Source organism: Symphalangus syndactylus, chromosome 14 (assembly GCF_028878055.3).
Source record: "Symphalangus syndactylus isolate Jambi chromosome 14, NHGRI_mSymSyn1-v2.1_pri, whole genome shotgun sequence".
Taxonomy (NCBI): Eukaryota; Metazoa; Chordata; class Mammalia; order Primates; family Hylobatidae; genus Symphalangus; species Symphalangus syndactylus.
In genome coordinates, this window is record NC_072436.2 from 118,660,854 (window position 1) to 118,687,925 (window position 27,072).

Sequence of the window (27,072 nt, forward strand, 5' to 3'; positions counted from 1 at the left end):
TCTCATCCACACTGGGTATGGAAGATTATCCTTAGGCCGTCGTGGCTCTCTGGACGGAGAAGACTAGTGATTCTTTGTCTTACTGGCTCTGACTTGCTCCCACTCAGGGCTTCACTTGACACAGATGAGGGGCATTAAATGTCTTAGAGTTGATATTGGGAGTAGGGGGTACACAGAACGGTGCTCGGTGCTGTTCCACTCAGCTGGTGTTGATGATATTTTCATTGGTGAGGTTTCTCATCCCCTTACATTGCTTTCTTAATCAAGCCTGATGATTCACATCATCCTGTGTTGAAAGCCAGTTGCAGAGGATTTGTGGTCCACCTCCCCTGCTGTCCTCTAACTCAGTTTGGTCTAAAGCCAGCGTAGCACCCAGCACCCTGAGGTTGGGCTGCTTTTTGGCTGCAGGGATTCTGCTCCCAGTAGCAAGATGTGTTTGATCAGATACATCTGTTCTTTTTTACCATAAAGTTTGTAGAGTCTCCTAGCTATCTGGGTTGGTTTGAAACGATGTGATCAATTCCCTGTGAGTTAGAAGTATAGCACCACTTAGAATAGACAGTTTGTTACCAAATTGTTAAACTCTAATGATAGGCTGGGTGGTTCGGGCCTGTAACCCGAGCACTCTGGGAGGCCAAGCAGGAGTATTGCTTGAGTTGAGGAGTTCAAGACCAGCCTGGGCAACATAGCAAGATCCCATCTCTATAAAAAATGTTTAAAGATTAGTCCACCATGGTGGCACATGCCTATAGTCCCAGCTACTCAGGAGGTGGAGGTAAAGAGGCTTGCTTGAGCCTGGGAGGTCAAGGCTCCGGTGAGCTGTGATTGTGCCACTGCACTCCATCCAGCCTGGGTGGACAGAGCAAGACCCTGTTTCAAAAAAAAAAAGTGGCCAGGCACGGTGGCTCATGCCTATAATCCCAGCACTGTGGGAGGCTGAGGCAGGCGGATGACGAGGTCAGGAGATCGAGACCATCCTGGCTAACACAGTGAAACTCTGTCTCTAGTAAAAATACAAAAAATTAGCCGGGCGTAGTGGCGGGCACCTGTAGTCCCAGCTACTCGGGAGGCTGAGGCAGGATAATGGCGTGAACCTGGGAGGCGGAGCTTGCAGTGAGCCGAGATTGCGCCACTGCACTCCAGCCTGGGTGACAGAGCGAGACTCCGTCTCAAAAAAAAAAAAAAAAAAAAAAAAGAAGTAAATGTAAACGAGGCCGGGTGCAGTGCCTCACGCCTGTAGTTGCAGCACTTTGGGAGGCCGAGGCAGGCGGATCACAAGGTTAGGAGTTTGAGACCAGCCAGACCAACATGGTGAAACCCCGTCTCTACTAAACATACCAAAATTAGCCAGCCGTGCTGGCGTGCTTGTAATCCCAGCTACTCAGGAGGCTGAGGCAGAAGAATCGCTTGAACCTGGGAGGCAGAGGCTTCAGTCAGCGAAGATCACGCCACTGCACTCCAGCTTGGGCAACAGAGCAAGACTCCGTCTCAGGAAAAAAAAAATGTAATGATAAAGCATTTTTTCATGTGTTATCTTCTTCATTAAGAAGTTTTAAAAATGAATGTGTTGGCCAGGCCCGGTGGCGCGTGCCTGTAATCCCAGCACTTTGGGAGGCTGAGGCGGGCGGGTCACAGGGTCAAGAGATCATGACCATCCTGGCTAACACGGTGAAACCCCGTCTCTACTAAAAATACAAAAATTAGTTGGGTGTGGTAGCGTGTGCCTGTAATCCCAGCTACTTGGGAGGCTGAGGCAGAAGAATCGGTTGAACTCGGGAGGCAGAAGTTGCGGTGAGCTGAGATCGCGCCACTGCACTCCAGCCTGGTGACAGTGAGACACCGTTTCAAAAAAAAAAAAAAAAAAAATGAAGTGTTCCCAGTTCCTAAAAGTGTCTCTTCAATTTTTTTTTTTTTTTTGAGACGGAGTCTCGCTCTGTCACCCAGGCTGGAGTGCAGTGGCGCAATCTCGGCTCACTGCAAGCTCCGCCTCCTGGGTTCACGCCATTCTCCTGCCTCAGCCTCTCCGAGTAGCTGGGACTACAGGCGCCCGCCACCACGCCCGGCTAATTTTTTGTATTTTTAGTAGAGACGGGGTTTCACCGTGGTCTCGATCTCCTGACCTCGTGATCCGCCCGCCTCAGCCTCCCAAAGTGCTGGGATTACAAGCGTGAGCCACCGCGCCCGGCTCAATTTTTAAATTACCAATACTGAGCTCATATAAAGGTGATTTGTTAAGTAGCATTCACACTCTGGTTTGTGTAACTTGCTCTTCCGTCATTTTTTGTTTCATTTATTTAGAAAACTGTCGCTGAAAAGCAGGAGAAGAGAAATCAGGATCGCTTGAGGAGGAGAGAGGAGAGGGAACGGGAGGAGCGTCTGAGCAGGAGGTGAGCCTGAGGGCTGGCACTGGAGGGGTTCCCCGGCCTCAGGCATTCCCTGCTCTGTCCATTCTGCTGTTGATTGGGATAGTCAGGGCCTGCTCAATAGGCCATTATAAAAGAGAGTAGTAAGGCCAGGCCCGGTAGCTCACGCCTATAATCCATCACTTTTGGAGGCTGAGGCGGGCAGATCACTTGAGGGTCATGGGTTCGAGACCAGCCTGGCCAACATGGTGAATCCTCGTCTCTACTAAAAATACAGGAATTAGCTGGGCGTGCTGGCCTGCGCCTGTAATCCTAGCTACTCGGAGGCTGAGGTGGGAGAATCACTTGAACCCAGGAGGCAGAGGTTGCAGTGAGCCGAGATCATGCCACTGCACTCTAGCCTGGGCAACAGACACTCCATCTCAACCAAAAAAAAAAAAAAAAAAAGTAAACAGCATATTCAGTCCAACAAAACAAAACGCGGCCGAGTGCAGGACTGTGTGTGCATGGCAGTCAAGTAAGGGATCCAAGCTGCTGGAGGCTGGGTGTGGGCACTGCTGTTTATTTACTGAGTGCTGTGGGGCCATTGGACACCTGTTTACAGAGGAGGGGTGATGCCTGCTCCCCTTTGGCAAGCGTGCTGGGCTGGAGTGGAAGCAGCAGGACCTTGGGGAGCTAGGTGGGAGAATCCAGATGGAGGAGGTGGCAGTTTAAGCCAGGTAAGGGGCGGAAGGAGTCCGGGAAAGTTCTGGGATAGAACTGATGGGATTTGCTGGTAGTGTAAAGTGTGCAGAGGAGGAAGTGAAGCTGGTCTCCCAATTTCTGGCCTGGAGTTGCTGCTTGGTGAGGTTGGAAGGCTGGGTGTGGTGTATTGGAGTGGGAGGAGGTGGGAAGTAGAAGATGCCTCTGGCCACTCTCAGCTTGAGAGGCCGTCTTGAGGTGGGGCTGTTGAGTCTGATTGGAGTTCAAAGAAGAGATAGGAGCCAGAAGTAACCACATCCTCCTGGACACAGCTCGTTGTCCAGGAAGGTTCCCAAACCACTTTTCCTGAAAGAATTCCTCGGTGCATAACTCAGGGCGAATGTTTATTGTGTTTGTTTTTGAGACAGGGTCTCGCTCTGTCACCAGGCTGGAGTGCAGTGGTGCGATCTCGGCTCACTGCAGCCTCCACCCCCTGGGTTCAAGCGAGTCTCCTGCCTCTGCCTCCCGAGTAGCTGGGACTACAGGCCTGTGGACTACACTCAGCTAATTTTTGTATTTTTAATAGAGACAGGGTTTCACCATGTTGGCCAGGCTGGTCTCGATCTGTTGACCTCATGATCCGCCCGCCTTGGCCTCCCAAAGTGCTGGGATTACAGGCGTGAGCCACCGCACCTGGCCGTTTGTTGTTTTCATTATCCAGCAGGAGATTCTGATTGTACAGAAACTTAAACAGTATAGAAAAAAATATTAAGCAAAACACACAATCCATTTTTTGCATGGAGTTGGACATTTTTACATGCACTGTCATGTTTAGGCCATTCGTGTTGTGGGTGTACATGGGGCCACTTGACCGTAATGGCTTATGGGCATAGAATGAGGCCTCATAGTTTGCCTTTTTTAGCCTCTGGTTGTGTGGCAGAATGAGCTGATGACTCTCACCTGTGTCTGGAACTTAGGGCTTTGCTTTCACTTTTCTGTGTTTTTGGTATGCCCCACTTGCTGTCTACACATTCTGTGCTGGTGTCTGTTGTAAAGACTGGAGAATCATTTGCAGGACTTGAGTGCAGCACAGTCAGTGTGCACAGACTTTTCACGGCCCTTGTAATGTTACAGGGCTGCGCTGATGCTCGGATGTGGCCCCCTCTGTGAGGCTCAGGTGACACTGAGTGTGCCACAGAGTGACTGTCACAGAGTGGCTGTGGGGATGCTTGGATGTGGGCCCGTCTGTGAGGCTCAGGTGACACTGAGTGTGCCGCAGAGTGACTGCCACAGAGTGGCTGTGGGGATGGGAGCATTGGCACTTCTCATTCAAACTGGGAACATACAGGCAGCTTGAAAACAGCAGGTCTTTGGGGGAAGTGCCTCACTTCTTAGATTTGGAGTCCTCCCCCAAGAGGGTGAGGAATAGAGGTGCTTTCGGGAAGTCATTCACTTTTTTTTTTTTTTTTTTTTTTTTTTTTGAGACAAAGTTTTATTCTTGTTGCCCAGGCTGGAGTGCAATGGCACAATCTCAGCTCACTGCAACCTCTGCCTCCTGGGTTCAAGTGATTCTCCTGCCTCAGTCTCCTGAGTAGCTGGGAATACAGGCGCCTGCCACCACGCTTGGCCAGGTTTTGTGTTTTCAGTAGAGACGAGGTTTCACCATGTTGGCCAGACTGGTCTCCAACTCGTGACCTCAGGTGATTGCCCGCCTAGGCCTCCCCGAAGTGCTAGGATTACAGGTGTGAACCATCATGCCTGGCCTCGTTCATCTTTTTTTCCCCCTTTTAGGTCGGGATCAAGAACCAGAGATCGCAGGAGGTAGGTTTCCAGGTCCATTAAAATGTTCTCAGTCAAATTTTTTTTCCCATAAGCATTTTTCTTAATGATTATGCCTTTACAAATGTTATCTGGCAGGTGGGGCTGGCTTGTGAAGGGCACAGGGCAAGGGGTTGCTTGGTGCCGTGGAGGGTTCCCAGTGTTAATGAGAGGGAAGGTCGGGGCCTGCAGGGTGACAGGAGTATCCAGGCCAGATGTTTTCAGGAGGCCTCATTGGAAAGCTCCTACCCATTGGAGATGAACTGATGGAAATATTTTAAACCTAAATTTGTGGGAGTAAAGGGGAAAATGTCAGTAAAGCAGCGAGCAGAATCTGCTGAGGGGTGGGGCCCTGGTAGTGTTGGCACCCGTATAGTCTCAGCCTTGGAACCTTCTGAATTTTCAGGTCACGCTCCCGGGATCGGCGTCGGAGGCGGTCAAGATCTACCTCCCGAGAGCGACGGAAGTTGTCCCGGTCCCGGTCCCGAGATAGACATCGGCGCCACCGCAGCCGTTCCCGGAGCCATAGCCGGGGACATCGTCGGGCTTCCCGGGACCGGAGTGCGAAATACAAGTAACTACTCTGACTCCTTCGGTAGCTGCAACCAGGAGTGAGCCCTTCTCTGTGTTCCCAGGGTCTGCTGAGGGCCATGTCTGGTTGGGATGGGGCTGGGCTCGCACTCAGCAGTAGGGCTGGGGTCGTGAACGGGACTCAGGTCTGGGAAGAGGGGAGAGGGCTGTGGAGGAGCTCGCACGGCGCCAGGTGATGCTGCAGGGGCTGCACGTACACTGTTCCCTGGCTGCGTCCTGGGGCCTGTGCACTGTCGCGTCCATGCTCAACGTGGCTGAGACGTATGTCCTGACCAGGCCCTGCTTACCTCTGTTTTGGTTTTTGTTTTTGATATTTTTTTTTCCATTGTGTTTTTACGTAGTGTCGTGTTCTGTGCATATAGTGTTGTATTCTCCTTTGCACTGTTTATGTTACAGTGAAGGCTCTCCTTATTAAAAATCTTTGCAAAGGTTATTTTTTAATGGCTAACACTCCGTATGTGGTGGGCAAGTCTGGCTGGCCTCTGGGGGGTTTCTGGGTATAGGGGATGTAGGGCCTTGCCTGGCCTGGTCTGCGGGTCCATTGTCAGTGCCTGAGCGGCCAGCAGAAGGGGGGCAGCAGCCTCCACTGAGCCTCTGGTTCCCATTTCCCAGGTTCTCCAGAGAGCGGGCATCCAGAGAGGAGTCCTGGGAGAGCGGGCGGAGCGAGCGAGGGCCCCCGGACTGGAGGCTTGAGAGCTCCAACGGGAAGATGGCTTCACGGAGGTCAGAAGAGAAGGAGGCCGGCGAGATCTGAACCCGTCTCCCGGGTGCTGTAAATAGTCTGATAAACGTTCACACGGTCTAAAATTACCCTTTATATTTGCTGAATACAACTCATCTTTTGTAGTTTAAAATTTCTATTGTTTTGGAGCTAGCTGTGAGTTTCTAGAATTGTACAGAGTTGCTCCTGTGTTCTGGGGTCATGTTGAGTAGGAATAAATAAATCTGATGACTGCCTCCTGAGGCTGCGGTGGGGTTTCTGCTGTCCTCTGCTTAGAGGCTTTTCACTGTGACCCTGTACTAATGCCACCATCACCTCACAGAAACCGTGACTTGTGGGCCACGTCTTGTCTTCTGGCATCCAGTAGATGGCAGGGCATTTCCTGTCCCCTGCACCTGACTGACAGGACCCAGGTGTGCGTGGCTGTTTGTTTGCTCGGTCCCACACAACCTTCTGAGTGTCTGAGCTGCCCATCTCCCATGGGGAGGAGGGAGGGGTCCCCATTCTGCATTTATTTATTTAGGAAAAGCTGTCCTGTGAGCTGCTACCACAGCCTTAACTTGGGACTCAGGTGAGTTACACTGCACGTCCGCTTTTGAAGTTACTAGCACAAAACAAAGACCTATGGGGCTGGGCATGGTGACACATGCCTGTAGTCCCAGCTACTACTCGGAAGGCTGAGGCAGGAGGATCTGTTGAGCTCAGGAGACTGAGGCAAACCTTGATTCCGCCACTGCACTCCAGCCTGGGTGACAAGAAAGCCCTGTCTCAAAAAAAAAAAAAAAAAAAAAAAAGATGGTTTGACTCATGTCCCATGTGGGCTGATTATGTTTCCCACCTCTCCGTTCTTTCTTTTTTTTTTTCTTTTTTTTTTTTTTTTTTTTGAGATGGAGTCTTGCTCTGTCGCCCAGGCTGGAGTGCAGTGGCGCAATCTCGGCTCACTGCAAGCTCCGCCTCCCGGGTTCACGCCATTCTCCTGCCTCAGCCTCCCGAGTAGCTGGGACTACAGGTGCCTGCCACCACGCCCGGCTAATTTTTCGTGTTTTTAGTAGAGACGGGGTTTCACCTTATTAGCCAGGCTGGTCTCGATCTCCTGACCTCGTGATCCACCCGCCTCGGCCTCCCACAGTGCTGGGATGACAGGCGTGAGCCACTGCACCCCGCCAACACCTTTCAGTTCTTTCTAACGTACCTGCTGTACATCAGGCAGGTACTTTAAGACCAAAATAAAGGGGGACGCGGTGGCTCACGCTTGTAATCCCAACACTTTGGGAGACAGATAACCTGAGGTCAGGAGTTCGAGACCAGCCTGGCCAACATGGTGAAACCCTGTCTCTACCAACATACAAAAATTAGCTGGGCGTGGTGGTGGACACCTGTAATCACAGCTGCTTGGGAGGCTGAGACAGGAGAATCGCTTGGACCCGGGAGCCGGAGGTTGCAGTGAGCCAAGATTGCATCCAGCCTGGACGACAGCAAGACTCTGTCTCAAAAAAACCCCCCAAAAACCCAAAATGAAGCCCTTCTGAAAAGATAACTGCTAACGTGTAGATGATGGGAGCTCCTTCCCTTTTTCACTCTGTGGGAGATTTTTTGGAGGGAATTCCTGAGGTTCACATTGTTAACACACAGCCATCCTCATCCACTGTGTTTCTGCAGAGGTACAGATGCCACCCTTGAGCTGGTTGGCTCAGTGGGCACACACAGGCGCTGTGGTCTGGGTCTTTTCGTCACCGGTATCACAGTGTAGCTGGTGGCCCTGCTCTAGCTCTCCTGCCACAGGCTGTCCCTTCCAGGAGGACAGATGGGTAGGTGGGCTGCTCTGCCAGCCCGTGACACTGGTCTAGCCCAGCCAATTGTCTCCAAGGAAAGGACGGTGGAAGGGGCCGCCCTGCACAGGAGTCACTTGGGATTGATGCTGTGCTTTGCAGGCATCACCCATGTTGGTATTCCTCCCGTGTCGCTATTCCTCCCGTGTCCGTATTCCTCCAGTGTCGCTATTCCTCTCTGTCCATATTTCTCCCGTGTTGCTGTTCCTCCTGTGTCCGTATTCCTCCGGTGTCGCTGTTCCTCCCATGTCTGTATTCCTCCCGTGTCCGTATTCCTCCCGTGTCCGTATTCCTCCGGTGTCGCTATTCCTCCCGTGTCCGTATTCCTCCAGTGTCACTATTCCTCCCGTGTCTGTATTCCTCCCGTGTCCGTATTCCTCCCGTGTCCGTATTCCTCCCGTGTCACTATTCCTCCCGTGTCGCTATTCCTCCCGTGTCCGTATTCCTCCCGTGTCACTATTCCTCCCGTGTCGCTATTCCTCCCGTGTCCGTATTCCTCCCGTGTCACTATTCCTCCCGTGTCGCTATTCCTCCCGTGTCCGTATTCCTCCCGTGTCACTATTCCTCCCGTGTCTGTATTCCTCCCGTGTCCGTATTCCTCCCGTGTCCGTATTCCTCCCGTGTCACTATTCCTCCCGTGTCTGTATTCCTCCCGTGTCCGTATTCCTCCCGTGTCCGTATTCCTCCCGTGTCGCTATTCCTCCCGTGTCGCTATTCCTCCCGTGTCCGTATTCCTCCCGTGTCCGTATTCCTCCCGTGTCACTATTCCTCCCGTGTCCGTATTCCTCCCGTGTCCGTATTCCTCCCGTGTCGCTATTCCTCCCGTGTCCGTATTCCTCCCGTGTCCGTATTCCTCCCGTGTCGCTATTCCTCCCGTGTCACTATTCCTCCTGTGTCCGTATTCCTCCCGTGTCACTATTCCTCCCGTGTCCGTATTCCTCCCGTGTCGCTATTCCTCCCGTGTCCCTATTCCTCCCGTGTCGCTATTCCTCCCGTGTCCCTATTCCTCCCGTGTCGCTATTCCTCCCGTGTCCCTATTCCTCCCGTGTCGCTATTCCTCCCGTGTCCCTATTCCTCCCGTGTCGCTATTCCTCCCGTGTCCCTATTCCTCCCGTGTCCCTATTCCTCCCGTGTCCCTATTCCTCCCGTGTCGCTATTCCTCCCGTGTCGCTATTCCTCCTGTGTCCGTATTCCTCCAGTGTCGCTATTCCTCCCGTGTCCCGATTCCTCCCATGTCTGTATTCCTCCGGTGTTGCTATTCCTCCCGTGTCAGTATTCCTCCCGTGTCAGTATTCCTCCCGTGTCCGTATTCCTCCCGTGTCAGTATTCCTCCCGTGTCCGTATTCCTTAGCTGCACCTTTTCCTGCACGTGGGACTCAAGGTACTTGTTCAGCAGATGTGCTTTCCTCTTCGTTTTCTAGGAGAGAGTGGCTGGGTCTGGGCTCCCTGTTCCCAAGCCCACGTTGTGGTCATGGCTGTGGCTGCCTGGGTGATGAGTGTTGGTTTGTACCCTGGGTTTCCCTGGGCCTTAAGCAGACAGCCTCACCCTCAGAGCCATTACCACTGTGAATCGTTTGGATCTTTTTACATCTAGGCATAAATTTCTATGTGTAGACAAACAGTTGTTTTTTTTTTTTTTTTTTTTTGGTGGGGGGCACAGGGTCAGGGCGTGGGGTTTACAGGAAAGGTGCTGTGCCCCTGGCCTTCAGTACTCACATCCTGTCCCCTGTATCTGCTGATTACAGCTGAAGGACAGGTCCTCCTGGGATGCAGCATCAGTGTCCTCGGCCGTACCTGGTAGCCTCCGGGGCACCATCTGTGCAGGGAGAGGAGCCCCTGCCTCTACTGTGCAGAGACAGTCGGGTGGACTCTTTGTACACCTGCCAGGTGGTGCTGACCAAACTGAGCTTCATGCCCCCAGTGCAGTTTTGCTGATACCACCCACAACAGCTCTTCCTTTCTCCCTGCTCCCAAATAACCCACACCAGGTTCTGCTGTCAGACTCTGCTATGGGAGACCCATGTTTTCACTTTTTTCATCCAATACAGTGAGTCCTTCCTTTCCACCGCAGTACCAGTACATCTCGCTGAAGATGGCTACTGGCAGATATATGGGTCTGCAAGTGTATCCCTCCCGTGTGAAGGAGTCTGTAGTGTCAGGTGGAACAGGCCCTTGTCTCCACCCACAGGGACCAGCTTGGCCTGCAGCCCAGGCTGGAGGAGAACAGAAGAGAAGGGGGCCTTTCCAGAACATTTGGCAATTAAAACAATTTTTTTTTTTTTTTTTTTTTGAGACGGAGTCTCGTTCTATCTGCTAGGCTAGAGTGCGGTGATGCAATCTCGGCTCACTGCAACCTCTGCCTCAGCCTCCCGACTAGCTGGGAATACAGGGGCCCGCCACCATGGCTGGCTAGTTTTTGTGTTTTTACTAGAGACCAAGGTTTCACCATCTTGGCCAGGCTGGTCTTGGACTCCTGACCTCGTGATCCACCTGCCTTGGCCTCCCAAAGTGCTGGGATCACAGGCGTAAGCCACTGCGCCTGGCCAAAATTATTTATTTTTTTTGAGACGACGCTTGCTGTGTCACCCATGCTGGAGTGCAGTGGTGTAGTCATGGCTCACTGCAGCCTTGAACTCCTGGACTCAAGTGTTCCTCCTGCCCCAGCCTCCAAGTAGCTGGGACAGGCGTGCACCACCACACTTGGCTAATTTTTTATGTTTTTGTAGAGAGAGGTCTCACTGTGTTGCTCAGGATATTCTTGGGAACTCCTGGGCTCAAGCAGTCTTCCCACCTCTGCCTCAAAGCACTAGGATTACAGGTGAGAGTCACCACAGCTGGCAGTGATTTTTTTAAAGGTGAATGGCTCTGGTAGGTGCTGTGCTGTCAACGCCAAACTAGCTGGACAGGGGCTGTGCCTGGTGCTACCTTTGCCTCCTGCACAGGATCCCCTTGGTCTTGGGGAGCGCATGGGCCCTGACCGAAGCCCTGAGTATGTTAAGGGTAGTCCTGGGGGGAGAAGAGGAGGATGCGGAGGCCGTTTCCTACCCCAGTATGCAGCCATCATGGGACAGGCAGGTGCTGGAGCAGGCCGAGGACCCCCTTCTGGGGTAGCATCCTTTGGGGGATGGGATGGCAGCCTGGAGCCAGAGCCATGTTGGCCAGGATGGAACTTTTTTTTTGTTTGTTTTGAGATGGAGTCTTGCTCTGTCGCCCAGGCTGGAGCGCAATGGCGTGATCTCGGCTCACTGCAAGCTCCGCCTCCTGGGTTCACGCCATTCTCCAGCCTCAGCCTCCCGAGTAGCTGGGACTACAGGCGCCCGCCATCACGCCTGGCTAATTTTTTTCATAGAGACGGGGTTTCACTATGTTAGCCAGGAAAGTCTCAATCTCCTGACCTCATGATCCGCCCGCCTTGGCCTCCCAAAGCGCTGGGATTATAGGCATGAGCCACCGCGCCCGGCCAGGATGGAACATTTTTTATTACAGTAAAGTGCACACAAAACGTGCTGTTGTAACAGGTTTTCAGTGTACAGTTCAGTGGCATGACGTTGTGCAGCCTTCACCACCACCTGTGCAGGGGTGGCTTTGAAAAGGTAGAGTACGGCCGGGCTCGGTGGCTCACATCTGCAATCCCAGCAGTTTGGAAGGCCAAGGCAGGCGGATCACGAGGTTAAGAGATTGAGACCATCCTGGACAATATGGTGAAACCCCGTCTCTACTAAAAATATAAAAATGAGCCAGGTGTGGCGGGCGCCTGTAATCCCAGCTACTCGGGAGGCTGAGGCAGGAGATTCGCTTGAACCCGGGGGGGTGGAGATTGCAGTGAGTTGAGATTGCACCACTGCACTCTAGCCTGGGTGACAGAGCAAGACTCCATCTCAAAAAAAAAAAAAAAAAAAAAAAAAGGCAGAGTGCAAATTCCCCTGGACGTGAGTGGGCCTATGAGTCTCCCCAACAGTGTGGAGGGCCCACAGCTGCTCCCCTAGATCTGCATCTCTGGGTGGGTTCTGTACCAAGTGGGCTGAGCCCTTGAGCCAGGGCCAGCTCCCTCCAACCTCCACATCTCCAGGGAGGATGGGGTCCGGCTCTTCTAACTTCAGTGATGCTCCAGATGTAATCCCAGGCCCAAGAGGGCGTCCACACTTAGTTACAGGAGTCTTGATAGCCTGGTGCTTCCCCAGGGCCCCTCAACCTCCTGGGCTCCAAGTGGTTGCTCCTGTGTGCAAGGGTGCAGCAGCCACAGGTCCTGTGCTATGGGAGCACACAGGATGATTGAGGTGAGGCTGACTCGAGCTACCTCAAGGACAGAAACTAGAACGTGGACCCAAGAGGGGCGCTCATGGGTGGACTAGGGGCCAACTTTTTTCTTTTTTTGTTTGAGACGGAGTCTTGCTCTGTCGCAAGGCCGGAGTGCAGTGGTGCATTCTCAGCTCACTCCAACCTCCGACTCTGGTTCAAGTGATTCTCCTGCCTTAGCCTCCCGAGTAGCTGGGAGTACAGGCATGCACCACCACGCCCAGTTTTTATATTTTTAGTAGAAACGGGGTTTCAACATGTTGGCCAGGATGGCCTAGATCTCCTGACATTGTGATCAGCCCGCCTCAGCCTCCCAAAGTGGTGGGATTACAGGCGTGAGCCACCGTCCCCGGTCTTTTTTTTGAGACGGAGTCTTGGTCCTTCGCCCAGGCTGGAGTGCAGTGGCACAATCTTGACTCACTGCAAGTTCTGCCTCCCGGGTTCACGCCATTCTCCTGCCTCAGCCTCCCAATTAGCTGGGACTACAGGCGCCTGCCACCACACCCAGCTAATTTTTTGTATTTTTAGTAGAGACGGGGTTTCACCGTGTTAGCCAGGATGATCTCGATCTCTTGACCTTGTGATCCGCCCGCCTCGGCCTCCCAAAGTGCTGGGATTACAGGCGTGAGCCACCGCGCCCGGCCATATTTTAAATTTTTTAAGATTTAAAAATGTTACTCAGTATTTTTAGTTACACAGAAATGAAACTGCAGCCTCTCTGCCGAGGTTGAAAACGGTGGCCCAGAGCAAGCAAAGCCCTGGAGCCAGTACAGGGGCCTGAGGCCTGAGGGAAGAGGTGGTTAGGATCACCCAAAAATAAAGACAGAAAAACAACATGATGTGTCCAGGCGCGGTGGCTCATGCCTGTAATCGCAGCACTTGGGGAGGCTGAGGCGGGAGGATCACCTGAGGTCGGGAGTTTGAGACCAGCCTGACCAACATGGTGAAACCCCCTCTCTACTAAAAATACAAAAAAATCAGCTTGGCGTGGTGGCACGTGCCTGTAGTCCCAGCTACTTGGGAAGCTGAGGTGAGAGAATTGCTTGAACCCAGATGGCAGAGGTTGGCAGTGAGCCGAGATTGTGCCACAGCACTCCAGCCTGGGTGACAGAGTGAGACTCTGTCTCAATAAAAAGAAAAAGAAAAACATGATGTAAGATGGACTGCAGATCTACAGGTTCACAGAAGAAAGGCCCCTACGGGCAACACCGCAGTGGGAAAACAGGCCAAGGACAAAAACCGGTGATTAACATGGAGGAGGTGGGAATGACAGATATCATACTGAGGATTAAGGTTTTTTGGTTTTGGTGTTTTTTGTTTGTTTGTTTTTTAGGGGGAGTCTTGGCCAGGCGAGGTGGCTCACGCCTGTAATCCCAGCCCTTTGGGAGCCCGAGGCAGGCGGATCACCTGAGGTTGGGAGCTCGAGACCAGTCTGACCAACATGGAGAAACCCCGTCTCTACTGATAATACAAAATTAGCCAGGCGTGGTGGCACATGCCTGTAATCCCAGCTACTCGAGAGGCTGAGGCGGGAGAATGGTTTGAACCTGGGAGGCGGAGGTTGCAGTGAGCCGAGGTCACACCATGCACTCCAGCCTGGGCAACAAGAGTGAGACTCCGTCTCAAAAAAAAAAAAAAAAAAAAAAAAGAGTTTCGCTCTGTCGCCCAGGCTGAACTGCACGGTGTGATCTCACTGCAACCTCCGCCTCCCAGGTTCACGCCATTCTCCTGCCTCAGCTTCCCGCGTAACTGGAACTACAGGTGCCCGCCACCACACTCGGCTAATTTTTATATTTTTGGTAGAGATGGGTTTTCGCCATGTTGGCCAGGCTGGTGTCAATTTCCTGACCCCGGGTGCCTTGGGCTCCCACAGTGCTGGGATTACAGGTGTGAGCCACCGTGCCGGCCGATTAAGTTTTAAAAAGACATCACTAATCAAATAAATGTCAGCTCCCAACCATGAAGAGGAGCAGTCAAGGACGCAGGCACTGGGCCCCCACTGGTGAAACTAATAAAGACAATTTTGGCAATATTACCCAAAAGCCGTAGCAATGGGTACACTTGCCCCAGAAATTCCACATCTGTAAAAATCCCTCCAGGAAATAATGTATGTGTATACAATTTTAGCTATAAATATTCACAGCAAGGTTTTCTGCAAAGTTTTCAAAACCATACGGACACATGAAAAATCACTCACCCCCTGGCCGGGTGCAGTGCCTCACGCCTATAATCCCAGCACTTTGGGAGGCCGAGGCAGGCGGATCACGAGGTCAGGAGATCGAGACCATCCTGTGAATGGTGAAACCCCGTCTCTACTAAAAATACAAAAAATTAGTCGGGCATGGTGGTGGACGCCTGTAGTCCCAGCTACTCAGAAGGCTGAGGCGGGAGAATGGCATGAATCCAGGAGGCGGAGCTTGCGGTGAGCCGAGAGCGTGCCACTGCACTCCAGCCTGGGTGACAGACTCCGTCTCAAAAAAGGAGAAAAAAAAAAAAAAGAAAAATCACCCCCTAACTGCCTTCCTTTTCTGGGATTATATCAAGTGGTAACAGTTGCCTTCTCTATCCCTGTAGTCCCATAGCCATGGAAGACTGCTGCCAGTGTTTGGTATGTATTGTCAAGTTGTATTGTGGTTACGTTAATATAAACATGGATTTACGCTTTACATACTGGCTGTGGCATGATCTGTTATATGAAGGTCTTGCCATTGCTCCATGTCTGCGTTCAGACTGATTCTCTGTGATGGGTACACAGCATTCCCTGGTGACTCTACCATAATTTAATCTGTCTCCTGTTTATGAATATAGTGGTTCTGCATCATATTTTTTATTTTCCTTTTTTTTTTTTTTTTTTGAGACAGAGTCTAGCTCTGTCACCAGGCTGTAGTGCAGTGGCGGGGTCTTGGCTCACTGCAAACTCCACCTCCCCATTTCAAGTGATTCTCCTGCCTCAGGCTCCGGAGTAGCTGGGATTATGGCACACGTCGCCATGCCCAGCGAATTTTTGTATTTTTAGTAGAGACGGGGTTTCACCATGTTGTCCAGGATAGTTTCGACCTCCTGACCTTGTGATCCACCCACCTCACCCTCCCAAAGTACTGGGATTACAGGCGTGAGCCACCACGCCCAGCTCTTTTTTTTTTTTTGAGACGGGGTCTCACTCTGTCACCCAGGCTGGAGTGCAAGGGCACGATCACAGCTCACTGCAGCCTTACCTGCCCTGCTTAAGTGATTCTCCCACCTCAGTGTCCTGAATACCTGGGACTACAGGCACACACCACCACGCCTGGCTAATTTTTAAATTTTTTATAGAGACAGGGTCTCCCTATATTGCCCAGGCTGGTCTCAAACTCCTGGGCTGAAGCAGTCTTCCCACAGCCTCTCCAAGTGCTGAGAGTACAGGTGTGAGCCACCGTGTGCCCAGCTAGGTGCATGTCTTTGAACATCACTGCAAATGTCCATTGGCCCTTCGTCCATCTGAGCTGCCTATCTTCTGGCTTATTTTTCTGTTAGGCTGACTGACTAGAAAGGAATAGGGAGTATAGGGCCAGAAGAAAGATAATTTGGAGATCTATCTCTTTTTTTTTTGAGACAGAGTCTCGCTCTGTCACCCAGGCTGGAGTGCAGTGGCTCGATCTCAGCTCACTGTAACCTCCGCCTCCCTGGTTTAAGTGATTCTCCTGCCGCAGTCTCCAGAATAGCTGGGATTACAGGCACCCGCCACCATGCCTGGCTAATTTTTGTATTTTTAGTAGAGACGGTGTTTCACCATGTTGGCCAGGCTGGTCTCAAACTCCTGACCTCAGGTGATCCACCCGCTTCTGCCTCCCAAAGTGCTGGGATTACAGGCGTGAGCCACCACGCCCCGCCTGCAGATCCAATGTAGTAGAGATAATAACCTTTATCTGCCACATGTAGAAAATATTTTCTCTGGCTCCTCCCCCTGACCGCCCCTCCTTCTTTTTTTGAGACGGAGTCTCGCTCTGTCGCTCAAGCTGGAGTGCAATGGTATGATCTCAGCTCACCGCAACCTCTGCCTCCCGGGTTCAAGCCATCCTCCCGCCTCAGCCTCCTGAGTAGCTGGGACTACAGGCGCCCGCCACCACACCCAGCTAATTTTTTGTATTTTTAGTGCAGATGGGGTTTCATAGTGTTAGCCAGGATGGTGTCGATCTCCTGACCTCGTGTTCCGCCCGCCTCGGCCTCCCGGAGTGCTGGGATTACAGGCGTCAGCCACCGCTCCCAGCCTGTCCACTTTTCCTCAGTGTCACCTTGAGAATACCATTTCTGAGGAAAAGCATCTCTACATGTGCCTAGAAGACTGGAACAGCTACGCATTAAGTGTTAGGGGTCTGGATGGGGCCTGTCTCTACCCCGTGTGTGTGTGTGTGTGTGTGTGTGGCATGTCTGTGTTACACGTGCTCTTGGATGTGACAGCCATGTCCTGTTCTTGTTTAGACATGACACAGTTTTCTGCGTGTCAAGCGGGAGCTGAAGGATGTGCTGCACCCATTCCTGGACCTGGGATACACAGGAAGGTGCAGCAAGCGTTGTTTTCCGAAGTTCTGCAATGACCATGATTGGTTTTATGTGGACAAATATAAAAAAGCTTCACTCTCCGTAGTGGTGTCGGGTGACGGCAGGCGTCTGGGTCGGTTCCTGGTCCACCTCACCTGCTACGTGGCTAGGTGCTGGGGCTGGTCCCACCTCCCCCACCACAACCCCCCCGGCACCCCAGGTCCCCAATTCCAGGCCACAGCCGCGGCGGCTGGGCGCTGCGCACGTACCGGCTCTGGCCGGGAGGGGGCGCTGTTCCCTAACCTGCTCCGAGTCAGCCCCAAGCCCTCAGGCCGCCAGCTTGAGTTCAGCCTGCAGGTGCGGAGTTCTCGCGCTGGGTCTGGGCTGCGTGCTTGGCCCAGAGTGGGGAGGACGAAGCCAGCCGCCCTCGGGATGGGCAGAGTCGGCCGTCCTCGCAGCCCGCTGCCAGGGGCGACCCGCGGCTCCCACCTACCACCCCATTCGGGAGGGTCAGGCCGCACGCAGTTCGGTGCCCCCGTGGCCGAGGCCCCAAACCTGCTGGGGGTGGAACGAGGCGCGCCTGGATCTGGGCACTGGGGGTGCACCCCAGGCCCTTGCCTTTCCTTGGGGAGGGGCGGCGCCTTCCTCTCACTCGCGTCCTGCCCTCGAGAGAGCACGGCAAGAAGTCTGCGCCTTGGGGAGGCTTTACTCAAACACGGGGAAGGTCGCCTGGGGGTCCCGCGGCCACCCACCCACAGTTCAGCGGTACTCGGAAGTCAGCGCCGAGATCACGTGGCTCAGGAACTTGTCCAGCGACGCCTGCAGCGCGGGGCTGAAGTCTCCGGGGTAGTGCCGGGCGAGGGTTACCAGCAGGCAGTGGCCCAGGAGCTGCGGCGAGCGCTCAAGGCTCACTCGCCTGCACCCGCCCCGCACGCGCCCGCACCCGCCCCGCCGGGGCCCTCCCGGGGACAGGGGCCCAGCACGACAGCCACTCACCTGGAAGCTGGCCGGGTCCACTAGCAGCTGGCACGCGTGCAGGTGGCTCAGCGCGGACAGCGCGTGGGGTAGGTCGTCCAGGCGCTCCACGGCGAGGCTCAGCGCGTCCGCCACCTTCTGGCCGTGGGCTTTGACCTGGGAGGAGCCGGGGCTCAGGTCCAGGTGGGAGAAGTAGGTCTTCGTGGCGGGGAAGGCCAGGAAGGTCCTGCGAGAGGAACGTGGGTAAGGCGCGTCCGGGGGGCTTGGGGAGGGAGGGCCCCTGGGGACGGTAGCGCCCAGCCTCGCCGCACCTCTCCAGGGCCTCTGTCGCGTAGACGCCGACGTTGCTGCCCAGCTTCTTCCACAGGGCGCGCACCAGCGCCCGGTCCTCCGCGGACAGCGCCATCCCGGCGCTGGAACCCGCTGCGCCCTGCGCCCCCGCTACGCATGCGCGGACCGGCCAGGTGTCCCGCGGCCTCCAGGGGGCGCCGCGCTGCAGCCTCGCCGCCCTGGGATCCAGGGCCTCGTCCGGGATCCCGGGACCGCGCGCGCTCGATCTCCGACAGCTCCGACCGGGGCGCTCTGAATCGCCCTGGATCCAAGGCCCCCCGTCTTAGGTGTTCACCATATGGTTTTTAGTCTCTACTAAAAACACAAAAATTGGCCGGGGGCGGTGAGTGCAGTGGCGCGATTCGGGCTCACTGCAACCTTCGCCACCCGAGTTCAAACGATTCTCCTGCTTCAGTCTCCCCAGTAACTGGGATTACAGGTGCACGCCACCATGCCAATTTTGTATTTTTAGTAGAGACGGGGTTTCACCATGTTAGGCTAATCTCAAACTCCCGACCTCAGGTGATCCTCCCGCCTCAGCCTTCCAAAGTTCTGGGATTACAGGCGTGAGCCACAGCGCCTGGCCATATATATTATTATAACACTGAATTTCGGCATGGATTTGGGATTGGAAGTCAGTTTATTCTGCCTCTTGATTCTATTGTGACACTTGCCCGAGTCTAATTTCTCATTTATTATATAAAATTAGGGTAACAATTTCTTCTCAGATTGTGAGAATTAAACAGATAACAACTGTCAGGTGCCTAACTCGTAGCAGGTGTTTCTTCAGGGCAATGAACATTTATTGAGTGCCTGGGATGTAACCCAAGAATAATAGTAAATGCATATGCAACACTCTGCTGTACCCCTTATACCTTTTTTGTTTTAAAAAAATTGTGACAAAATAGACATAAATTACCATTTTAGCCATTTTCAGGTATAAAATTTGGTGATATTAAGAACATTTAGTGTCATGCAACCATCACCACTGTCTAGGCCAGAACTTTTTCATCATCCCAAACGCCAAGTCTGTACTCATTAACAGTAACTCTGGCCCCGGCAGCCACTAATCCGCTTTTGGTCCCTATGGATTTGACTGCAGTGGATATTGCATATAGATGGGGTCATACAATATGTGACCTTTGGTGTCCGGCTTCTTTTACTTGTTAAATGTTTGCAAGGTGCAGCTACATCCTATCAGTGCTTCATTTCTTTCTATGGCTGAATAATATTCCATTGTGTGTATAGACCACCACATTTTGTTTACCCATTCATCTACTGATGTATAATTTTTATAATTTTTTTTTGAGATGGAGTTTCGCTCTTGTTGCCCAGGCTAGAGTGCAATGGTATGATCTCAGGTCACTGAAACTTCTGCCTCCTGGGTTCAAGTGATTCTCCTACCTCAGCCTCCCGAGTAGCTGGGATTACAGGCGTGCGCCACCACACCCAGCTAATTTTTTGTATTTTTGGTAGAGATGGGGTTTCACCATATTGACCAGACTGGTCTCGAACTCCTAACCTTGTGATCTGCCCACCTTGGCCTCTCGAAGTGTGCTGGGATTACAGACATGATGAGCCACTGCGCCCAGCCACCAGGCTAATTTTTTTTTTTTTTTTTTTGAGAAGAAGTCTCGCTCTTTCACCCAGGCTGGAGTGCAGTGGCGCGATCTCGGCTCACTGCAGGCTCCGCCCCCCGGGGTTCACGCCATTCTCCTGCCTCAGCCTCCCGCGTAGCTGGGACTACAGGCGCCCGCCACCTCGCCCGGCTAATTTTTTTTGTATTTTTAGTGGAGACCGGGTTTCACCATGTTAGCCAGGGTGGTCTCGATCTCCTGACCTCGTGATCCGCCCGCCTCGGCCTCCCAAAATGCTGGGATTATAGGCGTGAGCCACCGCGCCCGGCCGTAATTTTTAAATTTAATTTAATTAATTAATTTTTTTTTTTTGAGACAGAGTTTCACTCTTGTTGCCCAAGCTGGAGTGCAATGGCGTGATCTTGACTCACTGCAACCTCCACCACCCAAAGTGCTGGGTTTACAGGCGTGAGTCAGCACACCAGGACAATTTTTGTCTTTTTAGTAGAGACAGGGTTTAACCATTTTGGCTAGGCTGGTCTCGAACCCCTGACTTTAGGTGATCCACCTGCCTCAGCCTCCCAAAGTGCTGGGATTACAGGTGTGAGCCACTGCACCTGGCCAATTTTTATAATTATTTCTTAGGCTTGGTCAACTGAAGCAGCAGGAGTGGAGAAGGAAATGATAAATTTATAACTGGTTCTGATCAATTAATTGTAAAAACTGCTGCACTCCAACCAGCCCACTGCTGTACATTTGACATATTTCTCCGTTTAGGTCTGACCTCCATTCTTCCTGATGAAATAGTGAAGACACCGTCTTCCTGACAGTTGATACTGCACCCACAGGCTGCGGGAAGGACATCACAAACGCAGGCAGAGGGCCTGCCATAGGTATTTACCAAGGGTGATTCATGGGCTCAGGGAAGAAAAGATATTGCTATCAGTTGAGGGCCAGGGCTTTATGGCTACCAGGTCCGGGAACCCTCCCTCTGATACCCCAGGCACTGCAAGCCTGCTCAGCAGAGAGAAAACACACACCGGGAGAAGGGACCCTCTAGCCAGGCCTCTGTGGCCCCGCTCTCCTCTCCAGTCGCAATGGGACAGGCTCCCCAGCCTCAGGGGAGCTGAATGGGTGCTGAGCTGGGCCCTGAGCTGGGCGCAGAGACAGCCTCCTGATCTTGGCAGCCCCAGGGCATCAGCGTCTGGAGTGTGAGCATCATCCTGGGGTGGCCTGGGGGTGAAAGTGGAACCCCTATTGAATTGTCCGGGGCTTGCAGTTGCACCCCTCACCCCTGATTTCACCTAGACTGTGCCTGTATCTGGGAGGTTTTACAGAGACTACTGGGAACGATGGGGGATCAATGCAGCCACGCTGGAGTGGGACTTCTCTGACCTACCCACCACCCATATCTGGGAGGACCTCTGGGAAACCAGTGAAGTCCCAGGCAGAAAGCCAGCCAGTTCTTGGCACAAGAGTGCCCAGAAACGTAAAGATGGATAAATTCATTATTTCAGCAAACCTGCATTGAATCTGAAACGTTTGGGAATAAAACTCGGGAAAGAGCAAATGCATCCTCAAAGCACTCTAGGGTCCAGCGTTTTTCCAGTTGGACTTCGCGATGGCTCAACTTTCCCTCCTCCATCCCCTCCTCCCGCCCCTGCCTTTTCCTACCCTATCCAGCTGCAGAGAGGTCCTAGCCATGTGTGTCCCAGCTACTGTCCACGCCCATCCCTGGCACGTTTGCTGAGGGAAAAAACTCAGGCACACACAGGCTGCCGCCCACTCAGACTTTATTCAAAGACCAGGAAGGGCCAGTGCAAGGAGGGGAGGAGGGCCTGGCGGGAGGCCCAGCGGGCAAGAGGAACGGCCACCGAGGTTCCAGCTTAACGGTATTTGGAGGTCAGCACGGTGCTCACAGAAGCCAGGAACTTGTCCAGGGAGGCGTGCACCGCAGGGGTGAACTCGGCGGGGTGGTGGGCGGCCAGGGTCACCAGCAAGCAGTGGCTCAGGAGCTGTGCAGAGAAGAGGGTCAGTGGGGCCCAGGGCCCGCAGCCGCCGCCTGCGCTACACCTCCCGCAACCCGCTGGATGCTCTGCCCTGCGAGGAAGGCGCCATCTCGCCCCTCGACCCAGATCGCTCCCGGCCCGCCGCTCACCTTGAAGTTGACCGGGTCCACCCGAAGCTTGTGCGCGTGCAGGTCGCTCAGGGCGGACAGCGCGTTGGGCATGTCGTCCACGTGCGCCACGGCGTTGGTCAGCGCGTCGGCCACCTTCTTGCCGTGGCCCTTAACCTGGGCAGAGCCATGGCTCAGGTCGAAGTGGGGGAAGTAGGTCTTGGTGGTGGGGAAGGACAGGAACATCCTGCGGGGAGAAGCAGAGTGAGGGGTGGGGTTTGGGCCCGGGGCCAGGACGGTTTAGGGTGGCCGGTGGGTCAGGGCGGGAGAGGAGCCCGGGTCGGAGCAGGGGAGGGAGGGAGCCTCACCTCTCCAGGGCCTCCGCACCATAGTCGCCGGCGTGCGCGCCGACCTTGCCCCAGGCGGTCTTGACGTTGGTCTTGTCGGCAGGAGACAGCACCATGGTGGGTTCTTTCTGAGTCTGTGGGGACCAGAAGAGTGCCGGGCCGCGAGCGCGCCAGGGTTTATGCTTGGGGCGCGGGGGCACGCCCGGCCGGGCGGCGCTCATTGGCTGGCGCGGAGCCCGGGGCGCGGCCTGGACCGCAGGGGAGTTCCGGGCGGGGCGGCGGGCTTGGCCTCCCCTGGGGGCGCACGCGGGGCGGGGGCCAGGCCTTCTCCACCCTCCACCGCCACTCCACTCCCGCCCATCCCGCTTGCCCGGGCGCAGGGCGGTAGCGGCGCTGGTGGGGCCGGCCCGTTGGGGTCGGGCGCTGTCGGCTCTTCCACCGCGGAGCGCGGCGCCACCCTTTCCTTTCGGGCGCCCTAGTGAGGGAGAAAGTCAGCCCGCACCCCCGCCCCGGCCTGGCACGCGCTGGACGCGCATCAACTCCAGCGGGATCAGGGAACACACGGGCGAGCGAGTGCGAGCCGGGAGGCTTCGCCCATCCGGGGCGGAGAGGAATGCGGGCACCCGGACGCCCCGGCCCATAGGAACTCAAAAGAACTTCTGCGCGGAGCCCCTCCTGCTCTCCAGCCTCGCTTCCTCCAGCTCCCTTTCCCTCTGGCGATAGTCACTAGTGTGCTTGAGTGACAGGCACCGGGAAGGAACAAATACCAGGACGCAAAAAGCACGGGGCTGTGCTGGGGGCGGCTCCAGATTCAGACTCCTCTACCCGGGGTTGTGGGGTGGCGCGTGGGGGTGGTGGGTGCTGGCTAAGCCCCAAGTCGTGGACTCACAGTTTGTGTGACTGACCCACTGGCCTAGAGGTCGTGGTTCACTGTGACACCCCCAGCTCTCCAAATGCGATCTGATGGGAGACTTGCTAGGTAAATACCGGTTAAACAGGTAAACAAAGCAACAACCGGAACCAGCTGGAGCATTCAACCTCCTCTGGGAGGTAGGCAGTCCTCTAACCATCACACAAGTACACACAGAGGTGCAAACCTCATCACAGGCCCTGAGGAAGTCTGGAGGTGTGGACGAGGCATTCAAGGGGACCAGGGTTAGTCTGAGGGCTTCCTGGAGGAGGTGAGACTTAAGGATATGTATTAGGTGGAGGAGGTGGAGGAGGCAGAGGCTTGGCTCCCGGAGGGGAAAGGACAGAGGTGACAAGCCCCTGTGGTGGGAGAATGGAGGTGGGGAGATGTCGAGGTGATGAGGCCGGCCAGCTCCTGCAGGGTGAGGAAGGAAGGGGTGGACTTCTGGGGAAGGGTGAGAGGTGCAGGAGTGCCAGTGGGTGCATCCCTGTGCGTGAAAAGTGATGTTTTTTGGGGGGTATGGTACTGAGGAGAAAACAGCCTGAGAAATCACTGGTAAGTCATTTCCTGGGGGTCTGGCAGAAGACCTTGCTTTGGGGAGTGCGTCAGGTCGGCATCCTTCAGCCTACTCCCTGCCGTGTCCCCCCAGGCCCTTACTCAGGCCCTGCCCTGGGTGTCCATGAGCAAGCCAGGGTAAGCTGCCTTGGGCAGAGAAGGAAGTAGCTCCGACCAGCTAAGCAATGCTTCCCCCGTTGGATCTTCTCATTTCCCCTCCCTGTCTGCCACCCTCTTCTGACTCTGCCCACAGCCTGAAGGAAAAAAAAAAAAAAAAAGGATGAGATGTGGGGGCTTTTTTTTTTTTTTTTTTTTGAGGCGGAGTTTCGCTGTTGTTGTCCAGGCTGGAGTGCAATGGTGTGATCTCAGCTCACTGCAACCTCTGCCTCCTGGGTTAAAATGATTCTCCTGCCTCAGCCTCCCGAGTAGCTGGGTTTACAGGCATGTGCCACCATGCCCGGCTAATTTTGTATTTTTAGTATAGATGGGGTTTCTACATGTCGATCAGGCTGGTCTCAAACTCCCAACTTCAGGTGATCCGCCCGTCTCAGCCTCCCAAAGTGCTGGGATTACAGGTGTGAGCCACCTTGCCCTCCTTTTTGTTTTGTTTTGTTGAGATGTGGGGACTTAAAGACACCAAGGACCCCCTACCTCAGGCCTGGGACAACCCCTTCTTCCTGCATCTTACTGCAATGTCTCTGCTACCCGAACCCTCTTAAGGCAAGACATGGAGAACGTATCTGAGCCAAGGTCTTATACTCCTAGTATGGAAAGAGCTTCCACATATTAATAAGAAAAGACAAATGACTTATGAGGATCATAGCCAGAAATATAGAAATAATCAATGAGGCCGGGTGAGGTGGCTCACTCCTGTAATTCCAGCACTTTGGGAGGCCGAGAAGGCGGATCACCTGAGGCCAATATAGTGAAATCCCATCTCTACTAAAAATAAAAATAATTAGCCAGGTGTGGTGGTGTGCGCCTGTAATCCCAGCTACTCGGGAGGTGGAGGCAGGAGAATCGCTTGAACCCACGAGGTGGAGGTTCCAGTGAGCCAGATCGCACCACTGCACTCTGCACTCCAGCCTGGGTGATTGAGCGAGACTCCATCTCAAAAAGCAAAACAAAACGAAAGTAATAATCAGTGACTGTGGAATGGCACAGAGCTGAATGAACTGGCTGAAAGGGGTGTATGGGAGACAGTTCACTGAGAATAGGAAGTTGTACACAGGTATTTACGGTATGATGGTATTTTTGTCCAAAAAGAGGGCCTGCGGCAGTAGTTGTAGATGTAGTTCTGTTCCTTCAGCATGGGATGGGGCCCATAGGCTGAGTCCCAAACCCTTCATTTTGGTCTCTTCTGGGGGTGGGTGTGAGGAGACAGGAAAGAGAGACTCTCTCCTACTTTAAGTAACACAACAAAGGGTGCATGTATGTGTGTGTGTGTGTGTGTGTGAAAGCATGGATGGATTTTAGTTATTTTTTTTTACGTGTTTATTCTTAAATAACAATGCTCTGGGCTGTGAGGCACAGGAAGAGTGGGTGGTGGAGATGGGGAGGGAACTCCCCAACAATTCAGAGAGGTCCATGTCCAGAAGAAAAGGGGTGACACGGCCCTCTCCACCCTCCCCAAAGCTCGATCCAGTACTGTGAGTGTGGAGGGGGAGGCTTGCTCTGGGATAGGGGCTGGGCTGGAAGTGCTGTTCGTGTTCCTAGGCTGGCTGAGAGCCAGATGGGCTGTGCAACTTCCCAGCATGGATTCCAGGACTTCAGCACCGGGGACAGGGACGTTTCCAGAAGTTGCTGGCAGCACAGGAAGCAGAAGCACCAGGAGGTCCCAGAGGCCCTGGGTGGTGCAATTAGCTGGGAGCTCAGGGCTGGACACACAGCGAGTTCTGAATGCACTGTACAAAGTGCAGGAGAAGTGCAGGAGTAAGGCTGCAAGGTGCTCTGCTGAAGAGTCTCCCCTTCAGCAGGTGTGGGCTGCCGGCTGTGAGCATCCCAGCCCGTTCCTCCTTCCCCACTGACCGGGCTGCTCTCAGAGGGTTACCATGACAGAGGAAGCGTGAGTAGGGCCAGCACCCTCACTCCAGCCACCTACCCTCTGGCAGGAAGGGGTGGGAATGAGAGAAATGTTCTGGCACCTGCACTTGCATCGGGAACAGCCTATTTTGCTAGTTTGTTTTGTTTTGTGTTGTTTTGATGGAGAGTGTATGTTTAACTGGGTTCAACCAGGGAGATTTCAAAGGAGGGTGGCGGTGCTGAGACTCCCTGAGTAGAACCCTGGATGCCTCTCTCCTCCGCAGCTCCTGAGCCACTGCCTGCAGGCCTGGCACTTCTCAGGACAGGGGCTGGTTCAGCACCTTCTCTTGAGCAGGCCCACCTCAGCTTCCCCTCCCATACTCCCTGCAGTTCTCCCTCCCCAACCCCATGCAGCTGCAGAGAGGTCCATGGTCAGAAACAGGAAAAAACCCCGATGGCTGGCACATTCCGGGACAGAGAGAACCCAGGCACACACAGGCTGCCGCCCACTCAGACTTTATTCAAAGACCAGGAAGGGCCAGTGCAAGGAGGGGAGGAGGGCCTGGCGGGAGGCCCAGCGGGCAAGAGGAACGGCCACCGAGGCTCCAGCTTAACGGTATTTGGAGGTCAGCACGGTGCTCACAGAAGCCAGGAACTTGTCCAGGGAGGCGTGCACCGCAGGGGTGAACTCGGCGGGGTGGTGGGCGGCCAGGGTCACCAGCAAGCAGTGGCTCAGGAGCTGTGCAGAGAAGAGGGTCAGTGGGGCCCAGGGCCCGCAGCCGCCGCCTGCGCTACACCTCCCGCAACCCGCTGGATGCTCTGCCCTGCGAGGAAGGCGCCATCTCGCCCCTCGACCCAGATCGCTCCCGGCCCGCCGCTCACCTTGAAGTTGACCGGGTCCACCCGAAGCTTGTGCGCGTGCAGGTCGCTCAGGGCGGACAGCGCGTTGGGCATGTCGTCCACGTGCGCCACGGCGTTGGTCAGCGCGTCGGCCACCTTCTTGCCGTGGCCCTTAACCTGGGCAGAGCCATGGCTCAGGTCGAAGTGGGGGAAGTAGGTCTTGGTGGTGGGGAAGGACAGGAACATCCTGCGGGGAGAAGCAGAGTGAGGGGTGGGGTTTGGGCCCGGGGCCAGGACGGTTTAGGGTGGCCGGTGGGTCAGGGCGGGAGAGGAGCCCGGGTCGGAGCAGGGGAGGGAGGGAGCCTCACCTCTCCAGGGCCTCCGCACCATAGTCGCCGGCGTGCGCGCCGACCTTGCCCCAGGCGGTCTTGACGTTGGTCTTGTCGGCAGGAGACAGCACCATGGCGGGTTCTTTCTGAGTCTGTGGGGACCAGAAGAGTGCCGGGCCGCGAGCGCGCCAGGGTTTATGCTTGGGGCGCGGGGGCACGCCCGGCCGGGCGGCGCTCATTGGCTGGCGCGGAGC

The 27,072-nt window shown here is 54.4% G+C and overlaps 4 protein-coding genes across 5 annotated transcripts in view; 1 reads left to right on the plus strand and 3 right to left on the minus strand.

The window, feature by feature from the left end:
• LUC7L (LUC7 like) overlaps positions 1-6,410 on the plus strand; it is a 42,971-nt gene extending 36,561 nt beyond the window's left edge. For both annotated transcript variants that reach the window (XM_055243093.2, XM_055243088.2), the window contains 4 exons: positions 2,299-2,387; positions 4,836-4,865; positions 5,269-5,436; positions 6,066-6,410. In XM_055243093.2, coding sequence (XP_055099068.1) covers positions 2,299-2,387; positions 4,836-4,865; positions 5,269-5,436; positions 6,066-6,207 — 429 coding nt within the window. In that variant the 3' untranslated portion in view covers positions 6,208-6,410. The remainder of the gene's footprint in view (positions 1-2,298; positions 2,388-4,835; positions 4,866-5,268; positions 5,437-6,065) is intronic.
• An 11,093-nt stretch (positions 6,411-17,503) lies between these two features.
• HBQ1 (hemoglobin subunit theta 1) lies at positions 17,504-18,245 on the minus strand. Its single transcript, XM_055243102.2, has 3 exons — positions 18,104-18,245; positions 17,814-18,018; positions 17,504-17,705 (listed from the first exon to the last, which is right to left on the minus strand). Exons 1-3 carry the CDS (start codon positions 18,196-18,198, stop codon positions 17,577-17,579), a joined length of 429 nt encoding a protein of 142 aa, XP_055099077.1. The 5' UTR covers positions 18,199-18,245; the 3' UTR covers positions 17,504-17,576.
• A 3,230-nt stretch (positions 18,246-21,475) lies between these two features.
• LOC129462771 (hemoglobin subunit alpha-1) lies at positions 21,476-22,342 on the minus strand. Its single transcript, XM_055243100.1, has 3 exons — positions 22,184-22,342; positions 21,858-22,062; positions 21,476-21,714 (listed from the first exon to the last, which is right to left on the minus strand). The coding sequence occupies exons 1-3, from the start codon at positions 22,276-22,278 to the stop codon at positions 21,586-21,588; spliced, it is 429 nt and encodes a 142-aa protein (XP_055099075.1). The 5' UTR covers positions 22,279-22,342; the 3' UTR covers positions 21,476-21,585.
• A 3,807-nt stretch (positions 22,343-26,149) lies between these two features.
• Positions 26,150-27,072, minus strand: LOC129462773 (hemoglobin subunit alpha-1). The gene is made up of 3 exons (XM_055243101.2): positions 26,858-27,072; positions 26,532-26,736; positions 26,150-26,388 (listed from the first exon to the last, which is right to left on the minus strand). The coding sequence occupies exons 1-3, from the start codon at positions 27,055-27,057 to the stop codon at positions 26,260-26,262; spliced, it is 534 nt and encodes a 177-aa protein (XP_055099076.2). The 5' UTR covers positions 27,058-27,072; the 3' UTR covers positions 26,150-26,259.

Bases quoted from the DNA above. Each gene is read 5' to 3' on its own strand.
- HBQ1 (XM_055243102.2), bottom strand. From the start codon at position 18,198: ATGGCGCTGTCCGCGGAGGACCGGGCGCTGGTGCGCGCCCTGTGGAAG. The intron at 18,019-18,103 runs GTGCGGCGAGGC...TTCCTCTCGCAG, and splicing joins GCGACAGAGGCCCTGGAGAG to GACCTTCCTGGCCTTCCCCG. The intron at 17,706-17,813 runs GTGAGTGGCTGT...CGCTCGCCGCAG, and splicing joins TGGACCCGGCCAGCTTCCAG to CTCCTGGGCCACTGCCTGCT.
- LOC129462771 (XM_055243100.1), bottom strand. From the start codon at position 22,278: ATGGTGCTGTCTCCTGCCGACAAGACCAACGTCAAGACCGCCTGGGGC. The intron at 22,063-22,183 runs GTGAGGCTCCCT...TTCTCCCCGCAG, and splicing joins GGTGCGGAGGCCCTGGAGAG to GATGTTCCTGTCCTTCCCCA. The intron at 21,715-21,857 runs GTGAGCGGCGGG...TTCTCTGCACAG, and splicing joins TGGACCCGGTCAACTTCAAG to CTCCTGAGCCACTGCTTGCT.
- LOC129462773 (XM_055243101.2), bottom strand. From the start codon at position 27,057: ATGAGCGCCGCCCGGCCGGGCGTGCCCCCGCGCCCCAAGCATAAACCC. The intron at 26,737-26,857 runs GTGAGGCTCCCT...TTCTCCCCGCAG, and splicing joins GGTGCGGAGGCCCTGGAGAG to GATGTTCCTGTCCTTCCCCA. The intron at 26,389-26,531 runs GTGAGCGGCGGG...TTCTCTGCACAG, and splicing joins TGGACCCGGTCAACTTCAAG to CTCCTGAGCCACTGCTTGCT.